Below are 22,757 nucleotides of genomic sequence, written 5' to 3'. Positions count from 1 at the left end.
ATTTTCCTTTCAACAGCCGTTCTTCCATCTCTCATAAGCATCTGTGGGGAGAAGAACTGTGTGTGTGTGGGGGGGGGGGTTTGAGATGCCACAGTGTAGGGGGAGCAATAGAGACCTGCAGGGCTTTCTCCCGTCCTGTTGCCCTTTCCCCTGAGACGGTTGCTTCAGCACTAACAGAACATTGTATCAAACACGGTCATTCTCTCCCACAAATGGTCGTAGTCTGTTCTCAGTGACTTATTTGAGGCATACTCACCATTTCCTTCTTTTGCGTCTCCGCAGAATTCTCCAAACAACATAAGTGGCATTAGCAATCCCCCGGGCACTCCGAGAGATGATGGTGAACTGGGAGGTAACTTCCTCCATTCCTTCCAAAATGACAATGTGAGTTGCTCATACACCCAAACTCTCAAACCCCCTCTCTTCTGGTGTCACAGAATTTATACGGCTCTGTCTCTGCTTTCTGGTGAGGCCCGTGGTCTGGAGGGATGGGGGTGATGGTGCTTTCTCTGGAGATAGTAGACAAAGCATGTTTTCATTTAATACAGCTCTAGCTGTGGTCCAGGGGACTCAGCACGGGCCTGAGAGTCCAGAAGCCCTGGTTCTTAATTTCTGTGCTTCAGTGACACACACACCCCCCCCCCCCAATCCAAGTGAAAAACAAAAGTGGGGATAATGTGTACCTGCTATTTGCACTGCATTGTGAGATCTGTGGATGAACAATATATTAGATGAGCCAAAAAAAAACCGTATGGGCTCAGGCAAAATGACAATAACAAATTGGGGATATAAGGGGGGAGAAGCAGCGTGACATCAATAAAGTAACATGGTTGTGTAACCCAGCCATGTGCCTAGTTGGTAGGCTTTTAAAATAAAGGTGTAACTAAACCTTGCTGGCCCCGTCTAGCCAGTGTGTGCATGAAATTAACTCTGGTGAAAGTGAGCTACCCTGGTGAGCTACAGACAAACATCGTAGCTCTGTGTGCAAACCTCCTGATACAGCCGTGCTGCAGTTTGGAACCGCAGGGAAGCTGCGGGTCTAATCTTGGGACCTTCTATTGATGCTCTGGAGCAGTTAAGCTTGTGCTTGCAATGCCCTATGCTATTTCAGAGCTGACCCTGTGCAGACACAGCTAACCGTGCTCATTTTCAGCTGTGAACAAATGAACAAAACTCATCTTTGGGATCTACAGAGTAATTTTCACATTGGATTTCAAGCTCTCTACGAATACAAGAGGCTCCCCCTTTTTTTCTTCACTGTATTTAGCATTATATACATGCATACATTTAAATTGCTTCCTACCCCATACTGTGTTGGTTATTTTCTCCCTGGAAAGACTGTTATGGAGCGGATTATGTGCTGATAGAATATGCTAGAGACTCTTAATTTATCTTTCTGATTTATTATATCCAATTACGTTGCTTTATAGTTTTCATAAGCCCGAGTCTTACTTTTATATCCCCCTCTTCCCTGGCCTAAGCAGCATTTAGTATTTCAGTCCTGTTTGCCCAGTACTCATTCTGTGCTCGTCTCTCTTTCAGTATTCCCCCAGCATGACGATGAGTGTGTGATTTCCCCCCCTTCCCTTCCTCCTCTCCAGGATAAAGAGAGTCAGCTGCCATTTGGAGGATCTAAAAGAAATTATGCAAGAAGAAGATAGGTGTATTGGCAGAGAGACGTGAGGGGGCCAAACCCCAGTTTTAGTTTCATGCAATAAAAAGGCTGAACTTTTTATTCCATAAAACATGAAGGACAAAACTTAAAATATTTCAAGACGTGACAAGATCCTTCTTGTGTGGAAGGGTTTATATATGTACATGACACTTTTTTTTTTGGAAACAAATGGAAGCCTCTAGCACCCAACTCCAACCTCTTTGCTTTGTTCTTTTAAACCTGTTGTATGTCTGTGTTGTGCTACACCAGGAAGCTAGTCTAGATACGAAATCTCATGTTGTCTCTGTAGTCATATTTTTTTTAAATAAACTGGACAGTTTACAATTGGTGGCTTTCGTTCGGAAGGCCTGTTTTGTTTTCTTTTCTTGTTTTTGTTTGCAGCACAACATTTCCTCCTCCTCCTCCAGTAACAAGACCTGCTTGTGGAAGAGACTCCTCCACCTCCTAGAAAGTTGTTAATGCCCCTCATAGGATCACATCCTCAAGAATTAATTGTGATCTTACTATCTGTGACCGTGGCATGCACTGTATTAGTCTTTTTTTCCCCCTCTCAGAATACAAGGAGAGTTCAATACTTCCCCCTGCGAGAATCCCTGAGCTATTTTTTTTCCCCCACCAAAAAAAGAGAAAAAGAAAAGAGTTGATCTGACCTGGGATTTTGAAACTGTGATCTCAACCTAACATCTTTGTTGATTTTATTTTTGTTTATTTTTTTGTATTTTAAAAAAAAAGATGTGATCTTATCAGGGTTTCACTGTAGGTGCTTTGGAACTGGATGGAGATACTTTAAAGTAATTGTTAAAATGTATTCTTGCTATTCTGTAGGTTCACTCTGTAACAAAATAAAAAATAAAAAGAAGAATGAAAAAACTACCTTTCTTCTCATGGTAGAGGTGACTACAGAAAAGTAACAATAAACCATGTTAAAGTGACACTCACCAGAGTTTGGGGATCTATGTACATTACACTACCCTGTAGTTGGTCTTTGTTTTATAAATCTCCACTTCTGATCCATGTATATCATATTATGTAAAATATTATCTCCCTGGATTTCCCTTTGTGCCGATTATTGAGAACATTGTATCTTGTTTCAGTGTTTTTTCTTACCTTGTAGTCTGGCTCTAAAATGAGAGGGAAAAAAAGTAATTATTATACATTGTAGTTTGTGTACGATATTTGTTGATAATGTTTTATTAAAGGGATGTCTTTTTTTCTGCACCCCTTCATTGAGATGTTTTTCGGGAACATTGGCTGGTTTTTATTATTCTGACTGCAAGACATGAGATGACAAACTTTTTTTAGTGTGTAATAAGAATTTTTTTAAATGTTTGCCTTCTTTTTCCTAGGCATTTTAATTGTGCTTTACCTGTAGAAGGTCCGTGGGGGTGAGGGTGGGGCAGGGGGTGGTGGGTGGGCAAAGGGTGTCAGTCTCATAGTTACAGTCAGGTTAATATTTAAAAATAAAAAAAAAAAATCAAATGATTTGTTGTATTGCTGATACATCCGTGGTCTCCAGAATGGGTCATCTTTTTTTGTTTTGTTTTTGTTTTTTGAAGTGAGAAATGACCGACCGGTTTTAATGTATTTTAAAATGGATAGCTAAATTATTGTCTTCATTGGTATGGGATGGTTCTTGAATGAAACGGTTCTTTTTTCCCCCTCCATGCTGTAATAAATATAAACATAAACATTGGAGTTCAGTTCTGTGCTGTGTGTTACTGGGATTTGCCATGAGGAAGCTGGGCATTTTTTCTTTGACTCGGGAAAACTTTCTGGCCAGTCTTGGGGAGGAGGGAGTGTGTAAAACTACTGAGGATTGGCCATTTTAACCCCTCCCCACACAAAGAACTTGTAGTGAGACATTCAGTTCTTGAGAGAATGGCAGGGCTAAGAAAGTGGGGGGGGGGCAGATGCTGGCCCCAGTTTTTATACACTGCTTTGGCGGTGCAAAGATGCCATTAAGGGGCTGGTGGAGAATTCCTTCCACTCAGGAGCAGTGGAGGGTTGGGAAAAGCAGCTCTGTGCTCCTTTCCCTGCCCCATTCGGCCCTGATGTGGAGGCCTGCCCCTAGCACTGGCTTCTGGGCTACAACACCGCCTTGGAGAGGTGGCTATAAATTAGAATAGGCTCTTGTGCCAGTGGCCGTGTCAGCCTATGGAGTGGCGCAGAATCTGGGCTGCACCTTCTGGGCTAGGCCCCTTCGGGGTTGCAGCATAGAACCTGACCCCCCATGGGGCAGGCGAAGTGGATTGAGTGAATTCCGTGGTATGGATAGTTTCCTTAAGACTGTGCCTGCCGAGGACACCTATCTATGGGAAATCTTTGGAAGCTGATATCCAGAGATCGTGGAATATCTTTGGAAGTTTGTCCCCTGCCACGCAGGAATCAGAAGCTTTAACAGTGATGTTGGGTGGTGTGTGGGGGAGGTCAAAGTCAGGGTTTCTTCATCTTAAAATGAAAGCTCAAAACTTTGATGTACGGCGCATGTCTTCTCCATTGGAGGAACGTTACAATTCTCCGTCCTTGGCCTGGCTTGTGCGACCAGGGAAACTCACGGGGCTCCTGAACTGGAAGGTAACAATCAGTGTCATGTGAGCATGTTTGCTGGAAGGGGACTGATGGGGTCTGGTGACCCTTCTGTTAGAAGTGGATGACTTTATTTTAAAAAGATCTTTAGGAGCCTCAATGGGAGAGTGAGATTCCCTGCCCGGGGGAGGTTCTTCACACTGCAGAAGCCCCCATGATTCCCTATGTGGGGTGAAGAGGTCCCCCACCCCCCATGTCTGCTGGGCAAGTTGAGCCCATTAGCAGCTGGTGCTGAGGGACCCGTTAGATATGCATGGGGAGGGGTGGTGCTACAGCAACCCCACTGCTGGCACCAAATTGGGAGCAATGTACTCTCTGCTCTTTCCCGTCCATAGTGATTTCCCTGAGCAGAGCCCATTTAGTCTGTCAATGCGGCAATCAGAGGTGTGATTGCAGCTCAGGCACACCCATGCTAGCTTTAAACTAGCCAGCATGGCTAAAAATAGTTGTGAAGATGTGGCGGCGCGGAGTGATGCGAGTATGTACCCAGTGTGCTGGGAGGGTTTCTACAACCTGCGCTGAGGCCCGTGCTGCGACAGCCTCAGTGTGATTTTTAGCTGTGCTAGCTAGATTAAAACTCTCGTGTGGGTGTGTCTAACCGGGCTGCAACCACCTCTGATTGCAGAATTAGACAGACCAAACTCTGGCTTCATGCTGGGGTGTGGGCTGAGGGAGAATTTCACCCTAGTAAAATGTATGTAAAGTGAAAATTCCTCCCCTTTCCCTTCCAGAGGCCCCATTCTTCATGCAGTTGTTGATTGTTGGTTATTTGTGGAGCACAGGGTGCTTTATGCACAAATATAAAGATATCTGGGAGCTGTAATTGTCCCTGATATCAAACATGCAAAACAAAGTAGGGAAGGTACGGAGATGTTTTATTTGTGGCCAGCATCTGTTGCAGGAGACGCACAAAATCCTGATTTAAGGTAAGCAAAGGAGGAAACTCCTTTGTGTGTTCAGTTTACATCTTTGTTTTTAAGGAATTGTAAATGTCAAGCCAGCATGTGCTGTTCTAACATACAGTACATCATGTGGCGGTGCTGATATAACTCCAAAGGGAAGGTTACTTTTACATGCACACGCAACAGAGATCTGATTTACAGTGCCCGGCACAATGGGAGCCTTGTCCATAATTCCGAGATGCCTGCTGCAATACAAATAAAAGTTCCTCTTTCATGGAGATATTCTGAAGAGGACACCCCAGAAGACCTGTTCTTTCAGATTTTGATGTGAATGTTCTGGTTCTGAGCGAAGGCTGTTATGAACTTGAAACTACAGAAAAACCCCTAGGTAGGGTTTGAAGGACTGACTCCCGCCAGAGCCCTTTTTGGAGTTGAAATGATCTCTGGTAAGCTCATTAGCATGCATGTAGGGTTTTATTTTTAATGTTTGTGTTGCTTTTACTTTGTGAATGAATGTGTGTAGCTTGTGACTGCTGACTGACAGCTGTTCATCGCATTTGGAGAGAGAACAAATTGCAGACCCTGGCCCCGTCTGGCTTGCTGGGGATATCGGTGTAAGCAGGGAACTGAAGCCTGGAAAAACCCAGCTCAGGTGGGAGAGTGGTGTGGGTCTCTAGGCAAGAGAGAGCCTGAAGCTAGAGCACAAAATACAGAACTGTGACAAGGTGCATAAATATCTTCCCGTGTGGCCTTCTCACCTTACAGTGAAACAATCTACTACCAGATCTCTGCTAAATCTTTTTTGCGGAGAAACAAAACTTGACGGAAGAGCTGCATTTAAGAGCTAGTCTGGAATGTTTTTTGATTTCTCAGATCTTCAGGTAACAGGGTTTGTATGGTGAATAACTGCTAATTTTGTTGTGAACTGTCATCTGACACTCATCCTCTCTGGTTTTGATAACTGGTTGGTTAGGGGAAGCTAAGTTTGACTGACCAATTTTCCTGCTTTTTTTCCTTTTGCTTGTGGGAATTTTTTAATATGGTTTGAAGTAATATTTCTAATAAATGGTCTAGAAATCTCTCTCAAACAAAATGATGCAGCTTTAATGCTTCTCTCTAGAGAGCTTTTCTTCAGGGGGAACATTTTTTGTATCTTGCATCATGTAAGAATGGAATACTGTGGCTGTGCAAATTAAGCCCTGAATCAGGAACCAGCTGTGGCACTCTGAATGTTCTAGCTAGTGTGGAAGGGGGGAGAGAGGGGAGGTATTTTTTCAGAAGACTGTTTAATCAATTCTAGACCCATCTTTGCTCACAGCAGCCCGCGATTTGCTTCTCCAAATGTCTTTGCATCCTCGGGAAGGGTTTCATTGCTGGTGATCCACAGACCACTCTGTGCAAGATTAGCTGTACTGCACATTTGAATTGTTGCATTGAAACCCCCGTGTGGTTTAGAAAACACCAAGAAAAATCAGCCTGTCTACAAAGTCCCATTAGCATGAGGGTCGACTGGCAGAGTCGGTTACCCTTGCGAAAACTGGAACGCATTAATGTTTCTAACCAACCTTTGATTTGTGCATTTAGATTTGTTTCCCATTTCACCGAATGCTGCCAATAATCTATGTGCTGCCTCAATTTAAAAATTGATTTTGTTCAATGTAAAGTCATTTTTCCTCCTTTATGTGCTCATCACTTCCTAGAAAATATGCATGTCCTTACCTTGAGCAATGCACTACATAAGCTGGTTCTTCGAGTGCTTCTCGTGTCCATTCTCAATTAGGTGTGTGCGTGCCATATGCACCAGTGCCAAAAATGTTCACCCTCGTGGTATCTGTAGGGCTATATAGGACACTGCTGGCCGGCCTCCCTCCCTCCCTCTGTTCCTTCTTACCACCCGTGATGGTGCTGGAATGTTCTACTTAGTGGTTTTCATTGTTGCTTCATGTGTGTGGTTCAGTTTATTCGTTATTAAGTGTTAGTGTTCAATATAGTATTGGGTTAGAGATCGGCCTGGAGACAGAGCATGACCCAGTCTCCAGGTTTTAAACCCTGCGTTTCATGTAAGAAGCCTATGCCAGTCAACGACCCACACCAGAGCGCTCTCAAATGCTTGGGAGAAGTGCAGGATTTACAAAGACTTCAGGCCTCGTACCAAGAAAGATCGGGATGTTGGGTTGAAGGCACTTTTTAATGGAGTCGGCCCTCAGACTGGCATTGGAACCGAGCTGGTTGGACTCAGGGCCAGGCACGTCGGCTTTGGTGCGGGACACCCACACACGGCACTTCACAGCGCCAATTGCCGAAGGAGAAACGAAAGAAGGCACACGCCAAGTGGGGGGGCACTCACCGGCACCGAGGAAGGAGAAGAAGGGTGGGGGGGACCAAGCAACACCTGCATTGGGCTATCTGTGTCCACTGACCCTCGGGGTGCCCTCACCCATCCAGGTCTCAAGCCCAACACCAGACCCACTGTCAACTCTGGGGAGCAGCGATGGTCCTTGGCACCTGGCAGGGCCCATTACACTGGCAGCTCGTCATCTGCTAGGAGGCATTTCAGGGCCCAGCAACCTCAGAGATTTGGGAGCTCGCCTAGAGGAGACCCCTACAGGAAGAACAGGGGTTTATAAAAGATGCCAGGGCCAATCACTGGCCACACGCGGCCCCCTGATCAGGCTCAAGCCGCTACCATCCGGGTGGCAAACAGACCTTTTGAAGGTGCGCCCAAGGACGACCTTCCAGCTATTTCCTGGGATCCAGACTCCCTATTATTTTCAGGTTGCCTCACTCCTTCCCTCCCGGCCTAGGCTGCTATAATATCGGACTGTTGGGTACTACGTACAGTAGCAGCTGGGCACTCCCTTCAGTTTACCTGAATCCCACTTTCCCCATCCCTCTTCAGGGACTCTTCTCATGGGCAGCTTCTCACCCAGGAGGTACAAGCCCTCTTGCAAGTAGGCACTGTGGGGAAAAAAAATCCTCCAGAACTGACGGGAAAAGGTTTTTATTCTTGTTACTTTCTAATCTCCCAGGCAAAAGGAGGCTTGAGGCTCATCTTAGACCTGCAAGGCCTCAACAGCTGCCTCAAGAAGTTGACGTTCCATATGGTCTCTAGCCTCCATCATTCCCTGTCTGGATCCGGGCAACTGGTATGCCACCCTTGATTTAAAGCACTGGTTCCCAACCTGGGAAGGTGGGACCCACTGGGAGGGGCACCAAAGATTACAGGGGGTCTATGAGGTTTCAATAATATTGAGGTCATTTAGGCCCCCCACCTCCCGAGCTCCATGCCAGGCGCAGCAGCCTCAAGCTCTGCGCTGCTGGAATGGAAAAGCAACCCCTACTTCCCCCACCCCCCAACACTGCACTGGCCAGGCGCCTGGCCAGAGAAGAACAGCTCCAGCCGGTGGGAGCCTGGAACCAGGGCCCACCTCCATTACCCTCAGTCCATGAGAGACAGGGCCACACAGGGCATGCAGTGGTGGCTGCACCAGGGAAGGCTTCACTTCTTACTCAGGAAAAAGGAATGTATTAATCATTATTTATATAATGTAGTGTTATCATTTATATGTGTTTATAGGGGTTATATGTGTTTATGGCCGGTGAGAGGGCAGGTTGGGGGGATGGGGGAGGGGTGCATGTTTTATCTAGTGTTAACCAATGGGGCTTTCACTCAAAAAGGTTGGGAATCACTGATTTAAAGGATGCCTATTTCCATATCTCCATCTTCCCAGGCCACAAGAGGTTCCTATGTGTTGTGGTTGGCAAGCAGTACTGTCAATTCACTGTGCTCCCCTTTGGCCTATCAGTCACACCACACATGTTCACCAAGTGCATGGCGGTGGTTGCAGCCCACCCTCAGGCAGCAGGGCATGCAGATCTTCCCTTACCTGGACAACTGGCTCCTCAAAGATCGCTCAAGGATGCAGGTCCAGCATAGCATCAGGATTGTCCAGGCCACCTGCCAAGCACTGGGCCTGTTAATAAACGAGCAAAAGTCAATACTCATGCCAGGCCAGAGGATAGAATTTATTGGTGCAATCCTAGACTCTACACGACCCAGAGTGTTCTTACCACAAGTCCAGGTTCCTGGTCCTGTTGGAGCTCATAGCCCGATTTGTCAGCCCACCCTCTCACCACAGCTAGGGTATGCCTCAGCTTACTGGGTTATATGGCAGCCTGCACTTACATGTCCAGTATGCCAGGCTGCACCTCTGCAAATGGGGCTGGCGATGGTGTATTCCCCATCCAGACACCACCTGGACACGATCCTCATGGTCCCTTCACTGATACTTACCTCCCTATGGTAGTGGACAAAATCATGTTGTGCTGAGGAGTCCCTTTCATGAACCCGCAGCCAATGTTGTCACTGGTTTCAGATGTCTTGGAGCTAGGATGGGGAGCTCACTTTGGTACCCGCAAGACCCTGGGTCTCTGTGCCAGAGACAAGCTGGTATTGCATATCAGTGTCAGGTCGCTCAGGGCAATTTGACTGGCCTGTGAAGTGTTCCTGCCTCAGCTCTCCAGCTAGGTGGTTCAAGTACCTATGGACAGTATGGTCTTGATGTACTATCAACAGGCAAAAGGGGGGCAGAACCCCTTTGTCAAGAGGCCTTACATCTGTGGAACTTCTGCATGACTCTCAACATCTACCTGGATGCTGTGCACCTCCCGGGGATCAGGAATACATTAGTGGACCACGTCAGCAGATCCTTTTGCTCTCACCATGAGTGGTCTTTGCACCTGGAAGTGGCCAGGTTCATCTTCCAGGTGGGACATTCTCCAAGTGGACCTCTTCACCACCAGGTGGAACAGGAAGTGCAATCAGTTCTGTTCCCTGCAGGGGCTCAGCGTCAGCTCACTATCCAATTCCTTTTGTCATGGTCGGGTGATCTCATGTACATCTTCCCACCAATACCACTGGTCCACAAAGTCCTCATAAAAACCAAGAGAGACAAGGCACAGGTCATCCTGGTGGCCCTGGCATGGCCACACCAGCACTAGTTCAGGATGCTGCTCGATCTGTCCATAGCCTGCCCTTGGGCACTCCCATCACAACCAGACCTTCTCTCCCAGGACCATGGCCGACTGCTTCATCCAAACTGCCCTCCCTGCACCTGACGGCATGGATGTTCCATGGCTGACCATGGAAGAGCGGTCCTGCTCTGCACAGGTCCAGCGGATCTTATTGGGAAGTAGGAAACCTTCCACCAGAGCGTCGTACCTGGCCAAGTGGAAACGCTTCACCTGCTGGGCAGCTCATTGTAATATCTCCTCATCTAAATCATCTATCCAAACCATCTTGGACTACCTGCTCCATCTAAACCAAGAAGGTTTGGCTTTGTCATTGATTAAGGTACACCTAGCAGTCATATCAGCTTTTCATCCCCCTAGACAGGGTAGAACGGTCCTATCGCAGGAGATGATGGCCAGGTTCCTCAGAGGCCTGGAGAGACCCTTTCTGCCAGTGCGGGACCTAATCCATCAATGGGACCTGAAGCGGGTGCTCTCCAGGTTCACTGGCATGCCCTTTGAGCCTCTGGCATCCTGCTGTCTTCTGCATCTGTCCTGGAAGGTTGCATTCTTGGTGCCAATCAGGTCAGCAAGACGAGTCTCAGATATCAGGGCTCTGAACCCTGTTATACAGTTTTTTACAAGGACAAGGCGCAACTGCATTCGCATCTGGCCTTTCTGCCAAAAGTGATATCTGAATTCCATATCAGTCAGGCCATTTTCCTACCAGTCTTCTTTCCAAAACCCCATAATTCCCAGGAGGAGAGGTGACTCAACAATCTCAATGTCAGGAAGGCGCTAGCGCTCTACATTGATAGGACCAAACCTTTCTGTAGATCCACGCAGCTCTTCATCATGGTTGCTGAACGGATGAAGGGGACTGCCGGTGACGTCCCAGAGAATTTCATCCTAGATCACTGCCAGTATCCGAGCCTGCTATGAGCAGGTGGGAGGTCACGCCTCTAGCTTCTTTGACGGCCCACTCGACAAGGGCGCAGGCGTCATCAGTAGCCTTCCTGGCTCACATCCCAATGCAGGACATCCATAGAGCCACGACCTGGTCTTCAGTGAATACCTTCGTGTACCATTCTGCCATTACACAGCAGACCTGGGACAACGCTGGCTTTGGCAGAGCAGTGTTGCAATCAGCATGTCCATGAACTCCTGCCCACCTCCAGAGGTACTGCTGGTAAGTCACCTAATTGGGAATGAACATGAGCAAACATTCAAAGAAGAAAGAACAGTTACTTACTTTCGTAACTGTTGTTGTTCGAGAGGTGTTGCTCATGTCCATTCCACAACCCACCCTCCTTCCTCTCAGTCGGAGTTCTGGCAAGAAGGAATTGAAAGGGAGGGGGGCCAGCAGCGCCCTATATATTGGCGCATATGCACGCTGCTGCAGAGGGCGCTAGAGCTGGCCCTATGGCTACCACTAGGGGAAAAATTTCTGACACTGGCGCACACACACCTAACTGGGAATTGAACAACACATCTCAAAGAACAACAGTTACGAAGGTAACGATCCATTCTTTTTCCTGTCTGAGTATCAGTAACTGCTGATAACACTGCAGAGGGGAGTGGGACTCCGACCACTTGGGTTGCATTCCTAGCTCGGACAATTGTTCAGTCTGACTTTGGGCAAATTACCTAACTTCTTGGTATTACAGTAGCCCATCTGCAAAGTGAGGGTGACGTCTCCTTTGTAAATGGCTTTGAAATCTTCTGGTGCAAGGGGTTTGCAGGGCAAGGTGTGATCATGCTAATTATTGTTAAAATGCAAGGAAGGCTTGTGGTGTTTTCATGGCAGAATGTACGATACCTGATGGGGGGAATGTAGCGGTCTAGCATGGGAAAGTTGTTGCTTTTTCCAAGCACTTTTAATACTAATAATTTTAGCTAGTTTACCAGTTACTGATGAGAAATGAAATCTTTCTCCCTCTGACTCTTTAGGGCTGGTCTTCCCATGAAAGTTAATCTGGAAAAAGGTATGGTGTGAATTTAAAGCAGATTAACTATTCCCAGTTAACTTCATGTGCTTACATTCCTTTTCCAGAATAAGAATGTCATATTCCAGATTAGCTCAATCCATTTCCTAATTCAGACTAAGGCATTACTACCCTAATTCCTGAATAAGAGTGTCCACACCTGGAGTTTATTCTAGAATACCTCCCCATGTAGCCATGCCCTATGATTCAAAGACAGGAACTGGAAAACCATGAGCAGTCTCTTGGGCTGGGATTACAACCATACAGAAGTACCAAACCTCCTCACAACTAAGTTTAGCATTGTAAATTTTATTTTTAGAAGTGCATTTTAACATCCTTGACCCGTATCCATGGTGCATGGGTTTATACGCAGGCATATACAGTAGGAAGGAGTTGCTTACTGAGTAGATAACATGTATTTCCTGCTACCCAGCAATCCATCTGCACTCACAGAGAGCAGAATCTGATGCTATCCTGTCCCTGATTTATTCTCTGACTTGGGTATCAGGTGACCTCTGAAAGCTGTTTGCTAAATTTGATGTTTGGGGTTGGGGGATTAATTTGGAATATAATCTTCTGATGCTTTCATGTTCTCCATCTCTTCTTGGGCCAAGAGTGAGAAACACAAACCCTACCAGCAGTTGGAGAAGAAAAAACAAAGTGCTTTTAGTGAGTGTCCACACGGATTCCAATCTTGGTGCATGCGCATATGAGACCGGATTATTTTCAGTACTAACGCCCGTCGGTGCCACGCCTGTGCCCTGCGTGCCACCTCACAACCCATAGTCCCTGGCCTAACCCCTTCTGTTCCTTACTACCGCCCAGGGCTTTGAGATGGAATGCTGGCATCTGCATTCTCTGCTCTTAGCAAGTATCGAGCCCAGTTTTCTCCTGTTAGGAAAAAATGGTGGTTCTTAGTTTAGTGTTGAAGTCTCATCTGATCCGGGTAGGTCTTCATCCAGGGTTGGATAATACAGGTGCTTATGGACAACCCACAGTGATGCACCACATCAACAGGCAAGGGGGTAGCCAGATCCTCTCTCTGCCAGGAAGCTACATGTTTCTGGGATTGGTGCATCCATCATCATGTTACTCTGGTAGCTTTACACCTCTCTGGGCTCCAGACCACTCTGGCAGATGCCTCAACAGAGACTTATCTGAGAACCACAAGTGGTCCCCCAAGACCTTAGTCCTTTTAAACGTCTTGCAGGTGGGGATTTCCACTGGTGGACCTGATGGTGACAAGTGCTCAAGGTTCTGTCCCAGGAGAGGCATCGGAACCGGCTCTCATCCCATGGGCTCCTGGTCTGAAATAGGCCTTTCCACTGATACTCGTGATACACAGGGTCTTGAGGAAACTGAGACAAGACACAGGTCAGATCATCAGACTAGCCCCTGCATGAGCCAGGCAATTTTGGTACTTGGACCTCAGGAAAGTGTCAATATGGCAACCCTTCACCGTTCCTGTCCTACTGGATCCAGTCCCATAGCAATGGCTGGATCCTGACCATGAAGCTGATGTGGTGGCCATGTCTGCAGATCATCCCCCATTTACAAGGCTACACTGGTTTTTGTTTTCCTTTACACCTCGTAGTGGCAAGATTCCTCAAAGGGCTCACAAGGTTTTCTACCAGTCTGGGAGCCTCCTCCTTCCAGGGGCCATAACTTAAGGTTAACAGAGCTGATGGATTTCCCCATCCTTTGAGCCAGTGGCTACTGGTTCTTGTTAGCTCCTATCAATGAAGAACACTTTTTGGTGGCCATCACGTTTACTACGAGGATTGGCGCGATCAGGCCTGCATGGTGGGGGCCCCAATCCACAATCTTTCACAAGGACAGAGTCACTCTCTGGTCTCAGCTGCAGCTTTGGCCTTAGGTGGTTTCTGACTTCCACCTCAGTCAGTCCACTGACCTCCTGGTTTTCTTCCCTAAACCGCATTCCATCCCAGCTGAGCTGATACTGCAGACACTGGATGTCACTAATTTCATTTGGACAGGACCAAGCCATCCAGCGTATACTTAGACTTCATGGCATTTATTGAAAGTGTTAAGGGACAACCCATATCATCCCAGCAGCTAAGCGGGTCTTGAAGTACATCAGAACTCATTACGTTTTGGCTAAGGAAGATCCCCTGAGAGGTTAAAGCTCATTCCTTTGGGGTTCTGGTGGCCTCTGCAGCTGCTCTGGTAACCTGCCCGTATCAGAGATGTAGAGCAGCTACGTGGAGTTTGATCCCCACCTTTACCACTCATTCATTACTCCCCAGTGCAAACTTCCAGGCCAATACTAGTTTTGGTAGGGCTGTCCTACAATCCCACTCCAAGTAGGTCTCCACTCACCCGCCTTCTATCATCAGGGCAACTGCCTGTTAGTCACCACAGGTGCAATTTGTGTGGACAGTCACTCAGAGAATAGATACTTGACAGTAACTGGTTCTTCAAGATGTGTTGTCCACACATATTCCATGACCTGCCCTCCTTCCCTGCTGGTCGGAGTCCTGCTTGTAGAGGATTTTTATTGGTGAAGGAACTGAGTATGGGTTGTAGCTGCCCCACCCTTTGTGCTCTCTGCTACAAAGAGTGAGAGGACATGCAAGACATAGGTCTGTCCCCAACACACAGCTCTTCAAAGGAACCCAATCTCGTGCCCATGGATCACATGCGTACCGAGAGTGGAATCCATGTTCACAGTCTATAAGTATCTACAGGGCAAACAAGTGTTTAATAATGGGATCTTCAATCTAGCAGAGAAAAGTAGAACAGGATCTAATGGCTGAAAGCTGAAGCAAGACACATTGACTAGAAAAAAGACATACATGTTTAACGGTGAGATTGTAATTAACCACAGCAACAATCTATTTAGGGTCATGGTGGATTCTACATCACTGATAATTTTTAAATCAAGATGTGGATGTTTCTGTAAAAGATCTGCTCTAGGAATTGTTTTGCGAAGTTCTAGGGCCTGTGTTACCCAAGAGGCCGGACTAGATGATCACAGTGGTCCTCTCTGGCCTTATGATATATGAATCGGTGTGCACACGCACCTGGAAGAACCACAGTTACTGTGAGGTAAGTAAGCATTCTTTCCTCTGTTGTCACTTCACTTACTAGTATGTCTGGCTGAGCCACCAAGTTCTTTTCCTGTTCCCAGCAGGTGACGGTAACTCAAGTTTTACCCTTTTCTTTGACAAATATTTCCTTCCAATGTTTTCCTTGGTCACGATTAGCTGGCTGGGTATGGAGTGCTTTAGTGAAGTGCTTTATTTTTCTCTTTGCTCCCACTTCTTCTCCTGTGCGTGCACCCCCCCCCCCCCATGGGTCGTGAAGGGCCAGCCCGCCCCCCCCAGCTGAGCCAGTGCCGGTGGCGGGTAAGGGTGTGGAGGGGTGCTAGGCCGGCCCTTTGCAACAGGTGAGGGGGGCAGGGGAGCGCAGGAGGCTCTGAGGGGCACCCTTCAGCACCTCCCCCCTGCCTGTCATGAAGGGCTGGCCCAGCCCCACTCCCCAGGCCGGGGGGGGAGGGAGGGAGGGAAACGGGGGTGAGGCCACCCCATCCAAGCACCACGCGGCAGGTAAGTGCGGGGAGGGGGGAGGTGGTGAAGCCATGCCTACATTTGTGTCCCCCTTCTGGGCCTTCCCCCCCACCTCCACCCCACAGACCTGCCTTCCCAGGGGCAGTTGGGGGGTGGCACTGGGACCCCTCCTGCCCTGCATGTTTGTGGGGGGGCTCAAATGTAGGCTTGGCCCCTGGGCACCCGAGGTCCTCAGTACACCACTGCCATGTGGCTATAAACTTGTTCAAGTTACTAAGTCCAAAGCTGTTTTGCTCATTCCTCACTGAGGAGAAATAGCCTTTCCTGGGACTGTCAGATTCTGATTGTAAAATCCTTTCGTACAGGGAGATTTTGATAGATGAGTAAAAGGGCCAGGCACCCCTTGATAGCAACAAGACTGATGATCAATATTGCGCGAACAGCAGCCAAAATCAGTAGGCCTTTCTGCAGGGCTGTGCAGCCTTGGCATGACTGAGCTAGGAGGAAAGGGGAGCCTCTTGCTCAATCTTTCCCTGACTCTGCACCCCTCCCTGATGAAGTCTGTGGAGGACATGCTGGGATCTGTCTTTTAGGAGAAAAGCAAGAAGCTTATTTATGCATGCCCCCTGGGAGACGTTTGTCTGGGCCTTAAGATATGCAGATTCTGTAGGAACGCATCTAGTTAATTAGTACTGCAGTGACCGTAATGTCACCCAACAAGTTTTTCTTCTTGACATGTTCTTGCCTACTTAACAAGGATAAATGCGGGAAGAGGCTTGGGCTCTTTGGAATCTCTTCCTAGACACAACTTTGGGATCCTCCAATGACAGCTGGGAGATCAGGCCAGTAGGAAAGCTGTCGCTGTTTCCACTCGAAAGCTGCCCCAAACTTTGGTAATGATTGAGGGTTGTGGTGTTTTTCTAACCCATTGCGGACGTGTGTAAGTGCTTGAGCCTAAGTAAAGTATAGTTTTGAAGTAAGAGCACTCTTGTGTTATACTGTGTCTACTAGTCCATCTATCGGCTGGAGGGCCGTGTCTCCATTTGATATATTTCCTGACACCACCTCTCACGGAGTAAAGTTACCAAGAGCTTTGGGTTAGCAGAACCTCAGGGGACACTTTAGGGAGCATCCAAATGTTGCCCTTCCACAGATCTTTCTCCATATCTTCCTCATCTGGTCTACTCCATCCACAGTAGAGTCCATGGCACCTACAGGGCTCTGCTTCAAAGAGAAAGCCCGTATGTTTTTAGGTGTCTCACCCTTAATTCACATCTTTTTTCCAGGCAGGGTTGCTAACCTGAGAAGCCACTGGGGGTGTAAGAGCTTGAAGAAACAAGCTGGTCTCCCATCTTGGCGATAAATGATATTGTTTAAAAAGTGGTTGACGAGCAAAAGTTCAGGCTCTGTCCTCCTTTAGTGTGTGTGAGGGCCTCCGCCAGGGCTAAATGAAGTCACCGGTGCTGTGTGTGAAACCCCAAGGAAGATCAGAGACTCCTCTCTGATAATCCTTTAATCCTAGTGCACTGTTTTAATGGCCCCTTGAGAACAGCTCATTTAGACAGCTGGTTCTGCAGTTCCTTGCCCTGTGGCCCCCTCCCCCAAAATAGCCAGCGTGCAGACCCTTCCCTGTGCCAGCAGTACAGCTGCCAGCATTGCAAGCCAGCCGGCTGCTGTCCAGGGGCCTCTTGCCTGGCTCTGCTGTTCCTACTTTCCTCTCCCAGATGCTGCCGCTGCTTTCCACACCTCCTTCGTGAATCCCCATGGATGCAGGGGTTTAAGCATCTTCCTAGTGGTCCCCTGCTTAGCCCAGAGAGCTGGGGGGCACTGCAGGGCACGTTGTGCTACCTGCCTTTCCATCAACCTGTGCCCTCTTACATTCCCACTAGAAATCTATTTTTTTCCCCTGGGGCCAGGCAGCCTCACTCCCTTTGTTCTGTCTGACCCTGCAGACCTGGACCAGATGTGAAGGGAACTGGGTGTATCTACCTGAAGAGGCCTCTAGCACTGGGGAAATGAGACCTATGGAATAGAGTTTGGAATAATTTGCTGTTGTCATTCTTCACCATTTCTTAATATGATCTCGATTGTTCCTTGGCACTTCCCGGCTGCCACAGACACATCTGGATAAATCTACTTCCCTTATAAACAGGGAATTATTTTAAATGTAACATCTAAATTGGAGTGCTGGCTCATACGCAGAGATATATGGTATCTTTTGTGCCATGTCCATGATGATGATTGATCTGTCTTCAAGTGGGACCTAGCATGGCTCCTGAGCCTTTAAGATTTCAGTGGTTTATCAGATTTAAGAATGCCTGGAGGAGGCAGTCGGTGCTTGGGGTGAACCGGCTCCAGTGTCTGCTAGGTACCTCTGTGACCCTCTTCACTGTAGTATCTGGGTGCTCTCATTCTGGGAGTCCAAACTTTTGGACTCAGAAACTTTCCTATGTAAAGCAAGCACCTGGGCATCTTTTCTCCCAGCGTTACACCACAGCTATCTCTGCACCACACCTGGGGGAGGTGGATCCTGCATGGTCTGGTTTAAGGGTATGTCTACACCCAAGCAGGAAGGTGTAAACTCCAGCTTGAGGAGACATGCTTGCACTAACTATCATCAAGCTAGCATGCTAAAAAATCATCAAGCTAGCATGCAGGAGGGGCCAGCAGCCCTTAGTATGTACTTATGGTCTCCGAGGAGGTTGTTGTCAGGGTCACTAATCTTCCACTGTGTGCACCACTGTGCGCAGCACTCTATTTTTAGTGCACTAGCTCAATCAGAGCTAGCGGGACTGTCTCAAGCTGGAAATCGCACCTTCCAGCTCTAGTTTAGACGTGCCTTAGCCATAGGGTGTCCCCAGGGTCCTGGCACTGGGTACTGCGGCTGGAATGTGCACTCCTGCTGTCCACGCTGGCATTAACTTATGCTTGAGAAGGGTAATGTCCTCCCTGTGTAACTTTTCCAAATCTCACTGTGCCAGGCGGAGCCCTTGCTCGCTGTTTAATTGCTCCAGTGATGGTGTTGGGACTGTATGGCAAATGTTTGCTCTGAATGGAATGAATAGAACCTGCATTACTCAGGAACTCGGAGCAGCATCTGCCAACCCGCCCGTTTTAGAAGGGGAGTAGCTGACCGAACTCTTCTCCCTGGAATGTGTTTTCTAGTAGAAGAACTTGTTCCAACAGGGGTTTCTTTTGCACCTTTCTTTGATGTAGCTTCTACTGGCCATTATCAGAGGTGGGATATTGGATTATACCAATGATCCATCTAGTCCAATATGACAATGCCTCTGGAGTATCATAGAGCTACTCAAAGAAATCAGCTTCACAGGCAAGGGATTTCCTGCATTAAAAGGTGGGCACGATCGCTCAAAATACTGTCAGAAATTTAACGGTCTTGCTTACGTTAAAAAGGAGCCCCTTGTGTGTTCCCTTCCTCATGTTGCCTTCATTTTTGTTAGGCAGACACCTCTCCAATATGGCTACCAAATGAGGACCATTGGCCATTTCCATGATGTGCTTCTGCTATAGTAAGATTGAGCCACAAGCTACCTGCTGACTGGAGAGGCAATGGCAGGGGACAAAGTGGCTGAGGGCAGGTTTCCCACCCTTCCTTGAGGGAAACAGCCCCGAATGATTTTTAGAAATCCATGGGGAGAAGGGGGGAAATTCCCTAGACATGCTTGAGAAGATAATCCCAGTGACCAGGTGCTCCAGTGGGAGTCTAATGGAACCTAGTAGCACAATCTCCCAGAGTGATTAGGAGCTATGTCATAGGCTGGACAGCAAGCAGACTGTGGGATCCCAGTGTAAATGTTCAGCCCTTCAAAGTTCTAACAAGCCCCCGTGAAGTCCAGTATTATCCATGATATAGAGATGGGGAAACTGAGGCAGAGCATTCACTGGGAGTTCCTAGCTCTCAGGCTGCTGGCTTAGGCTGCTTCTCCAAAACTTGAAACTCATGGAGGAGGGAGCTTGGGAAGACACAGTGCTGGGGGAAACAGCAAGAACTGTGTGCCTAACCTATTTTCCCCAGCTTTTTATCACTTCTGACAATACTACTCTGAAGTTGCTCCTGGTCTCTGTGGCTGAGTGTGAGACAGAACTCTTCTGTCCAGTTCTAGCAGTCAGGGCAATTGGGGGTGGGAGAATATAGACTTGGCTTTCCCTCCCATCGTTTCCCATCATTGAGGACATTTGGTATCGTCCATATCAAAACAACTCCATGTAAAGCAGTGATTTATACTGCTGCTTCTTTCAGCACTCCCTGTACCCTACAGGCTGGAACTGTCGTGCAAGGTCATTCCAAAGGGAGGTGAATTTACTCAGGCTGACAAAGGACTTTGTGTTGCTCGGTGAGTCATTTGGACTGAATGACTGCGGACAGCATAGGCCCACTACCATGTTCCTGCTTGCTTCTCTGGTGTGCTGTTGCTCTTAAGATTCAAGTCACAAGGCTGAGATCACAGAGTAGGTGAGGGATGGGTGAGGGATTTGTGACAACAGACACTTGCCCATGGCTGCATCACTCTACTCTTCCTCCCTAGTGCCACCAACCCCGTCCACGGTGTAGCGTGCACTCACCCTGTGTCACTGCAGGGCCCAGTGCTGCCTACTTTGCTTACTTCATGTTGCACCAAACTGTGGGCTTACTGCCACTGAAGTCAGCGAAACCACACATGGAGTAAGGTACCATGCAAAGTGAGTGAGGATGGGAGAATGGGGAGCAGTAATTCTTCTGTGCTTCAGTGTAGCTCTACCTTGAACACAGACTATTCGACATATCTGATTCCTGTGGGTCTTCAGAGTCCTATTTGCTGACTGCAGTGACAGGAATAAGCGTCTACTTTTTCATTCCTCTCTGCCCTGCTCTGTAAAGCTAAATTGAGTAAAACTGGCAATTTAAATCCAGGAGGAAATCTTGATTTAAATAATAGATGTTCATCTTCTTTTGCATTTGTGGTTTTAGTTTTCCTAAAGAGGTTGATTCTCATTGGTTGGTAACCATTAACCAAAAACAAATAAATATAGCTTTTACATTAAATTTGGTTCTTCCTTTTAGGAGGATACACTGTTACACATATGTATTTGAGCAATTATATAACACACATTTATTCAGATTCTTAGTTTTTACATATTTTGTTAAGAAATTCATGATTTACCATTTTCTATTAAAGAAATCAATCTTTTTACTTGTGATTTATAGTTGAGTTCTGTTCGGATTAAAATTGGATTATATTTAAATGCACAAAAACATTTTTTTAAATTGTTTTTAGTTTAAATAAAACTATCAAATGTGCCAAACTCAAGAAAAATGAGTAAGTTTATTAAAACATGTTTTTCATTTAAAACTGATTTATTAAACACAGGAAGAATGAATAGTACGTGGTAGATTGAACGGATTGTTTTGTGGTCACCATGTCCTTCAGGATTTTAAAACATCCCCTCAACCCTAGTTTTTATTTAGAGATTGGAAGAGGAAAACAAGCTTTCCTTTGTCTACTCCCAATCGGTTTCTTAACTTTGAATGAACTAGTCATTGAAATGAATTAACTGAATAAATTGAAATGAAGAACATATTCTCTCTATGCCTGCACAAGAGGCTACTGTTGTCAAAAGCTTGTTTAGCACATCAACAAATTCTGCTTCCAGGTGCATAGCCAGCGCCTTCCACCAGTTCAGTGGTCTGACTTTCTTCAAAATTTCGGCAGCAAATATATAGTGCTTGATTACTTTTATTTAATTGAAATTATTTTTACTGGATTTATAGTAAAATTTAGGCCTTTATATAGATTTAACTTTAAATGTTTATTTTTAAAAAGAAAAATACATTTAATTTAAACAATACAACTCAAAGAAAGATTTCATTGATTTTTATCCACCTACTGCCCAGCTCATATAGTGATGGGAGAAGGGCTGGTTTTTATTCTTCCTCATGCATCAGCTGCAGATTTAAGTGCTGATGACTGTTTCAATTCTGTCCTTAGTGATGCCTAAGAATTCAGCCTACAAATAATAGAAGATTGGGGGGTGCTGATACATGAGCAGAAGGGCACCTAGCTTCACTTTCAGATCCTTGGCAGAGTGAGTTGCAGTTAGGGAAGAAAAAACATTGTGCTACAGGCTCTTGGGCTGACATCCTGAAATCAGGATCATCCTGCAAGCTATGGTGGCCGGGCCTGAAGAGTGTGCCTAGTGTCTCCTAATTTTTACCCCTGCCAGGAGCCCAGCCATCTCCTGCATGTTAGTCTAAGGTAATGTTCTTTCTAGCTGTATATATTATAAACCCGGGTTCCACTTAGTGAAATGGTTTTTCTGGTGGGTCGTGCTGTTCCAAGTACATGCTGTTCCAGGCATGGCCCTGCTTAGCTTACAAAATCAGACAATAACTGCCTTTATCTCTAGTTCTGTTGCATTTTTATAACAAGGGGCAGAGGAAGCTTTCCTATTGGTTCTTGTTGGGTGATGTACTAATTTGTTAAAATACAGGAATTAGAAACTGCCACGTTCCACAAATAAATGGTCAGCAGGGCCCATCCTAGGGATTATCATCTCCCACATTAGTTTTATGCAAGAGGAGGATATGTACAAGCAGAAGTTCCAGTTGAATACTGAGTTGACTTGGTAGCACTATTAGTGCATCCTGTAGAGTTTGATTTTATACTAGGCTCACTTCAAGGGAACATATTGTTTAAGAAACAACTCTCCCCTTGAACAGCATGAGGGATTCATCATGAGAAATGTTTTATCTAAGCCCTGAATACCTGTTGAAACAGTACAGACATGAGATCAATGAGTGGGAAGCAGCTTGAAAAGCCTGTCACAAAACACTCTGGCTGGTCCCTGCGGGAGCCAGCCTTACAATTGTCACTGTAGTATCAGAGGAGGAGGAGGAGGAGGTGTTTGTCTCTGCTCACAAAAGGGAAACAAGGGGGTAGCAGAGGCACGTTGAGAATACTGATTACTCATGGTTACAGCATATGCCTTTTCGTACATTCATATGAGATGCTCACAAAACCTAGCCTGATCTCCAGGTCTAGTGTCGGTTTGCTCTGTATATAGTGTTCAT

The 22,757-nt window shown here is 46.7% G+C and overlaps 1 protein-coding gene across 13 annotated transcripts in view; it reads left to right on the top strand.

Annotated features, from left to right (window-relative positions):
* Positions 1-3,370, top strand: part of SSBP3 (single stranded DNA binding protein 3) — a 133,267-nt gene extending 129,897 nt beyond the window's left edge. For 7 of the 13 annotated variants that reach the window (XM_067535660.1, XM_067535659.1, XM_067535655.1 and 4 more), the window contains 2 exons: positions 283-384; positions 1,602-3,370. In XM_067535660.1, the coding sequence (XP_067391761.1) occupies positions 283-384; positions 1,602-1,661 (162 nt within the window). In that variant the 3' untranslated portion in view covers positions 1,662-3,370. Of the gene's footprint in view, positions 1-282; positions 385-1,542 lie in introns of all 13 variants that reach the window. The other 6 variants (XM_067535662.1, XM_067535661.1, XM_067535658.1 and 3 more) reach the window with 1 other exon arrangement.
* The last annotated feature ends 19,387 nt before the right edge of the window (positions 3,371-22,757 follow it).

The sequence above is a fragment of the Emydura macquarii genome, unplaced genomic scaffold (assembly GCF_026122565.2).
Source record: "Emydura macquarii macquarii isolate MOO-44397 ecotype Brisbane River unplaced genomic scaffold, CSIRO-AGI_Emac_v2 contig_3506, whole genome shotgun sequence".
NCBI lineage: Eukaryota > Metazoa > Chordata > Testudines > Chelidae > Emydura > Emydura macquarii.
Note: the sequence above shows the minus strand (reverse complement) of the source record. Positions and strands in the feature narration are given on the sequence as shown.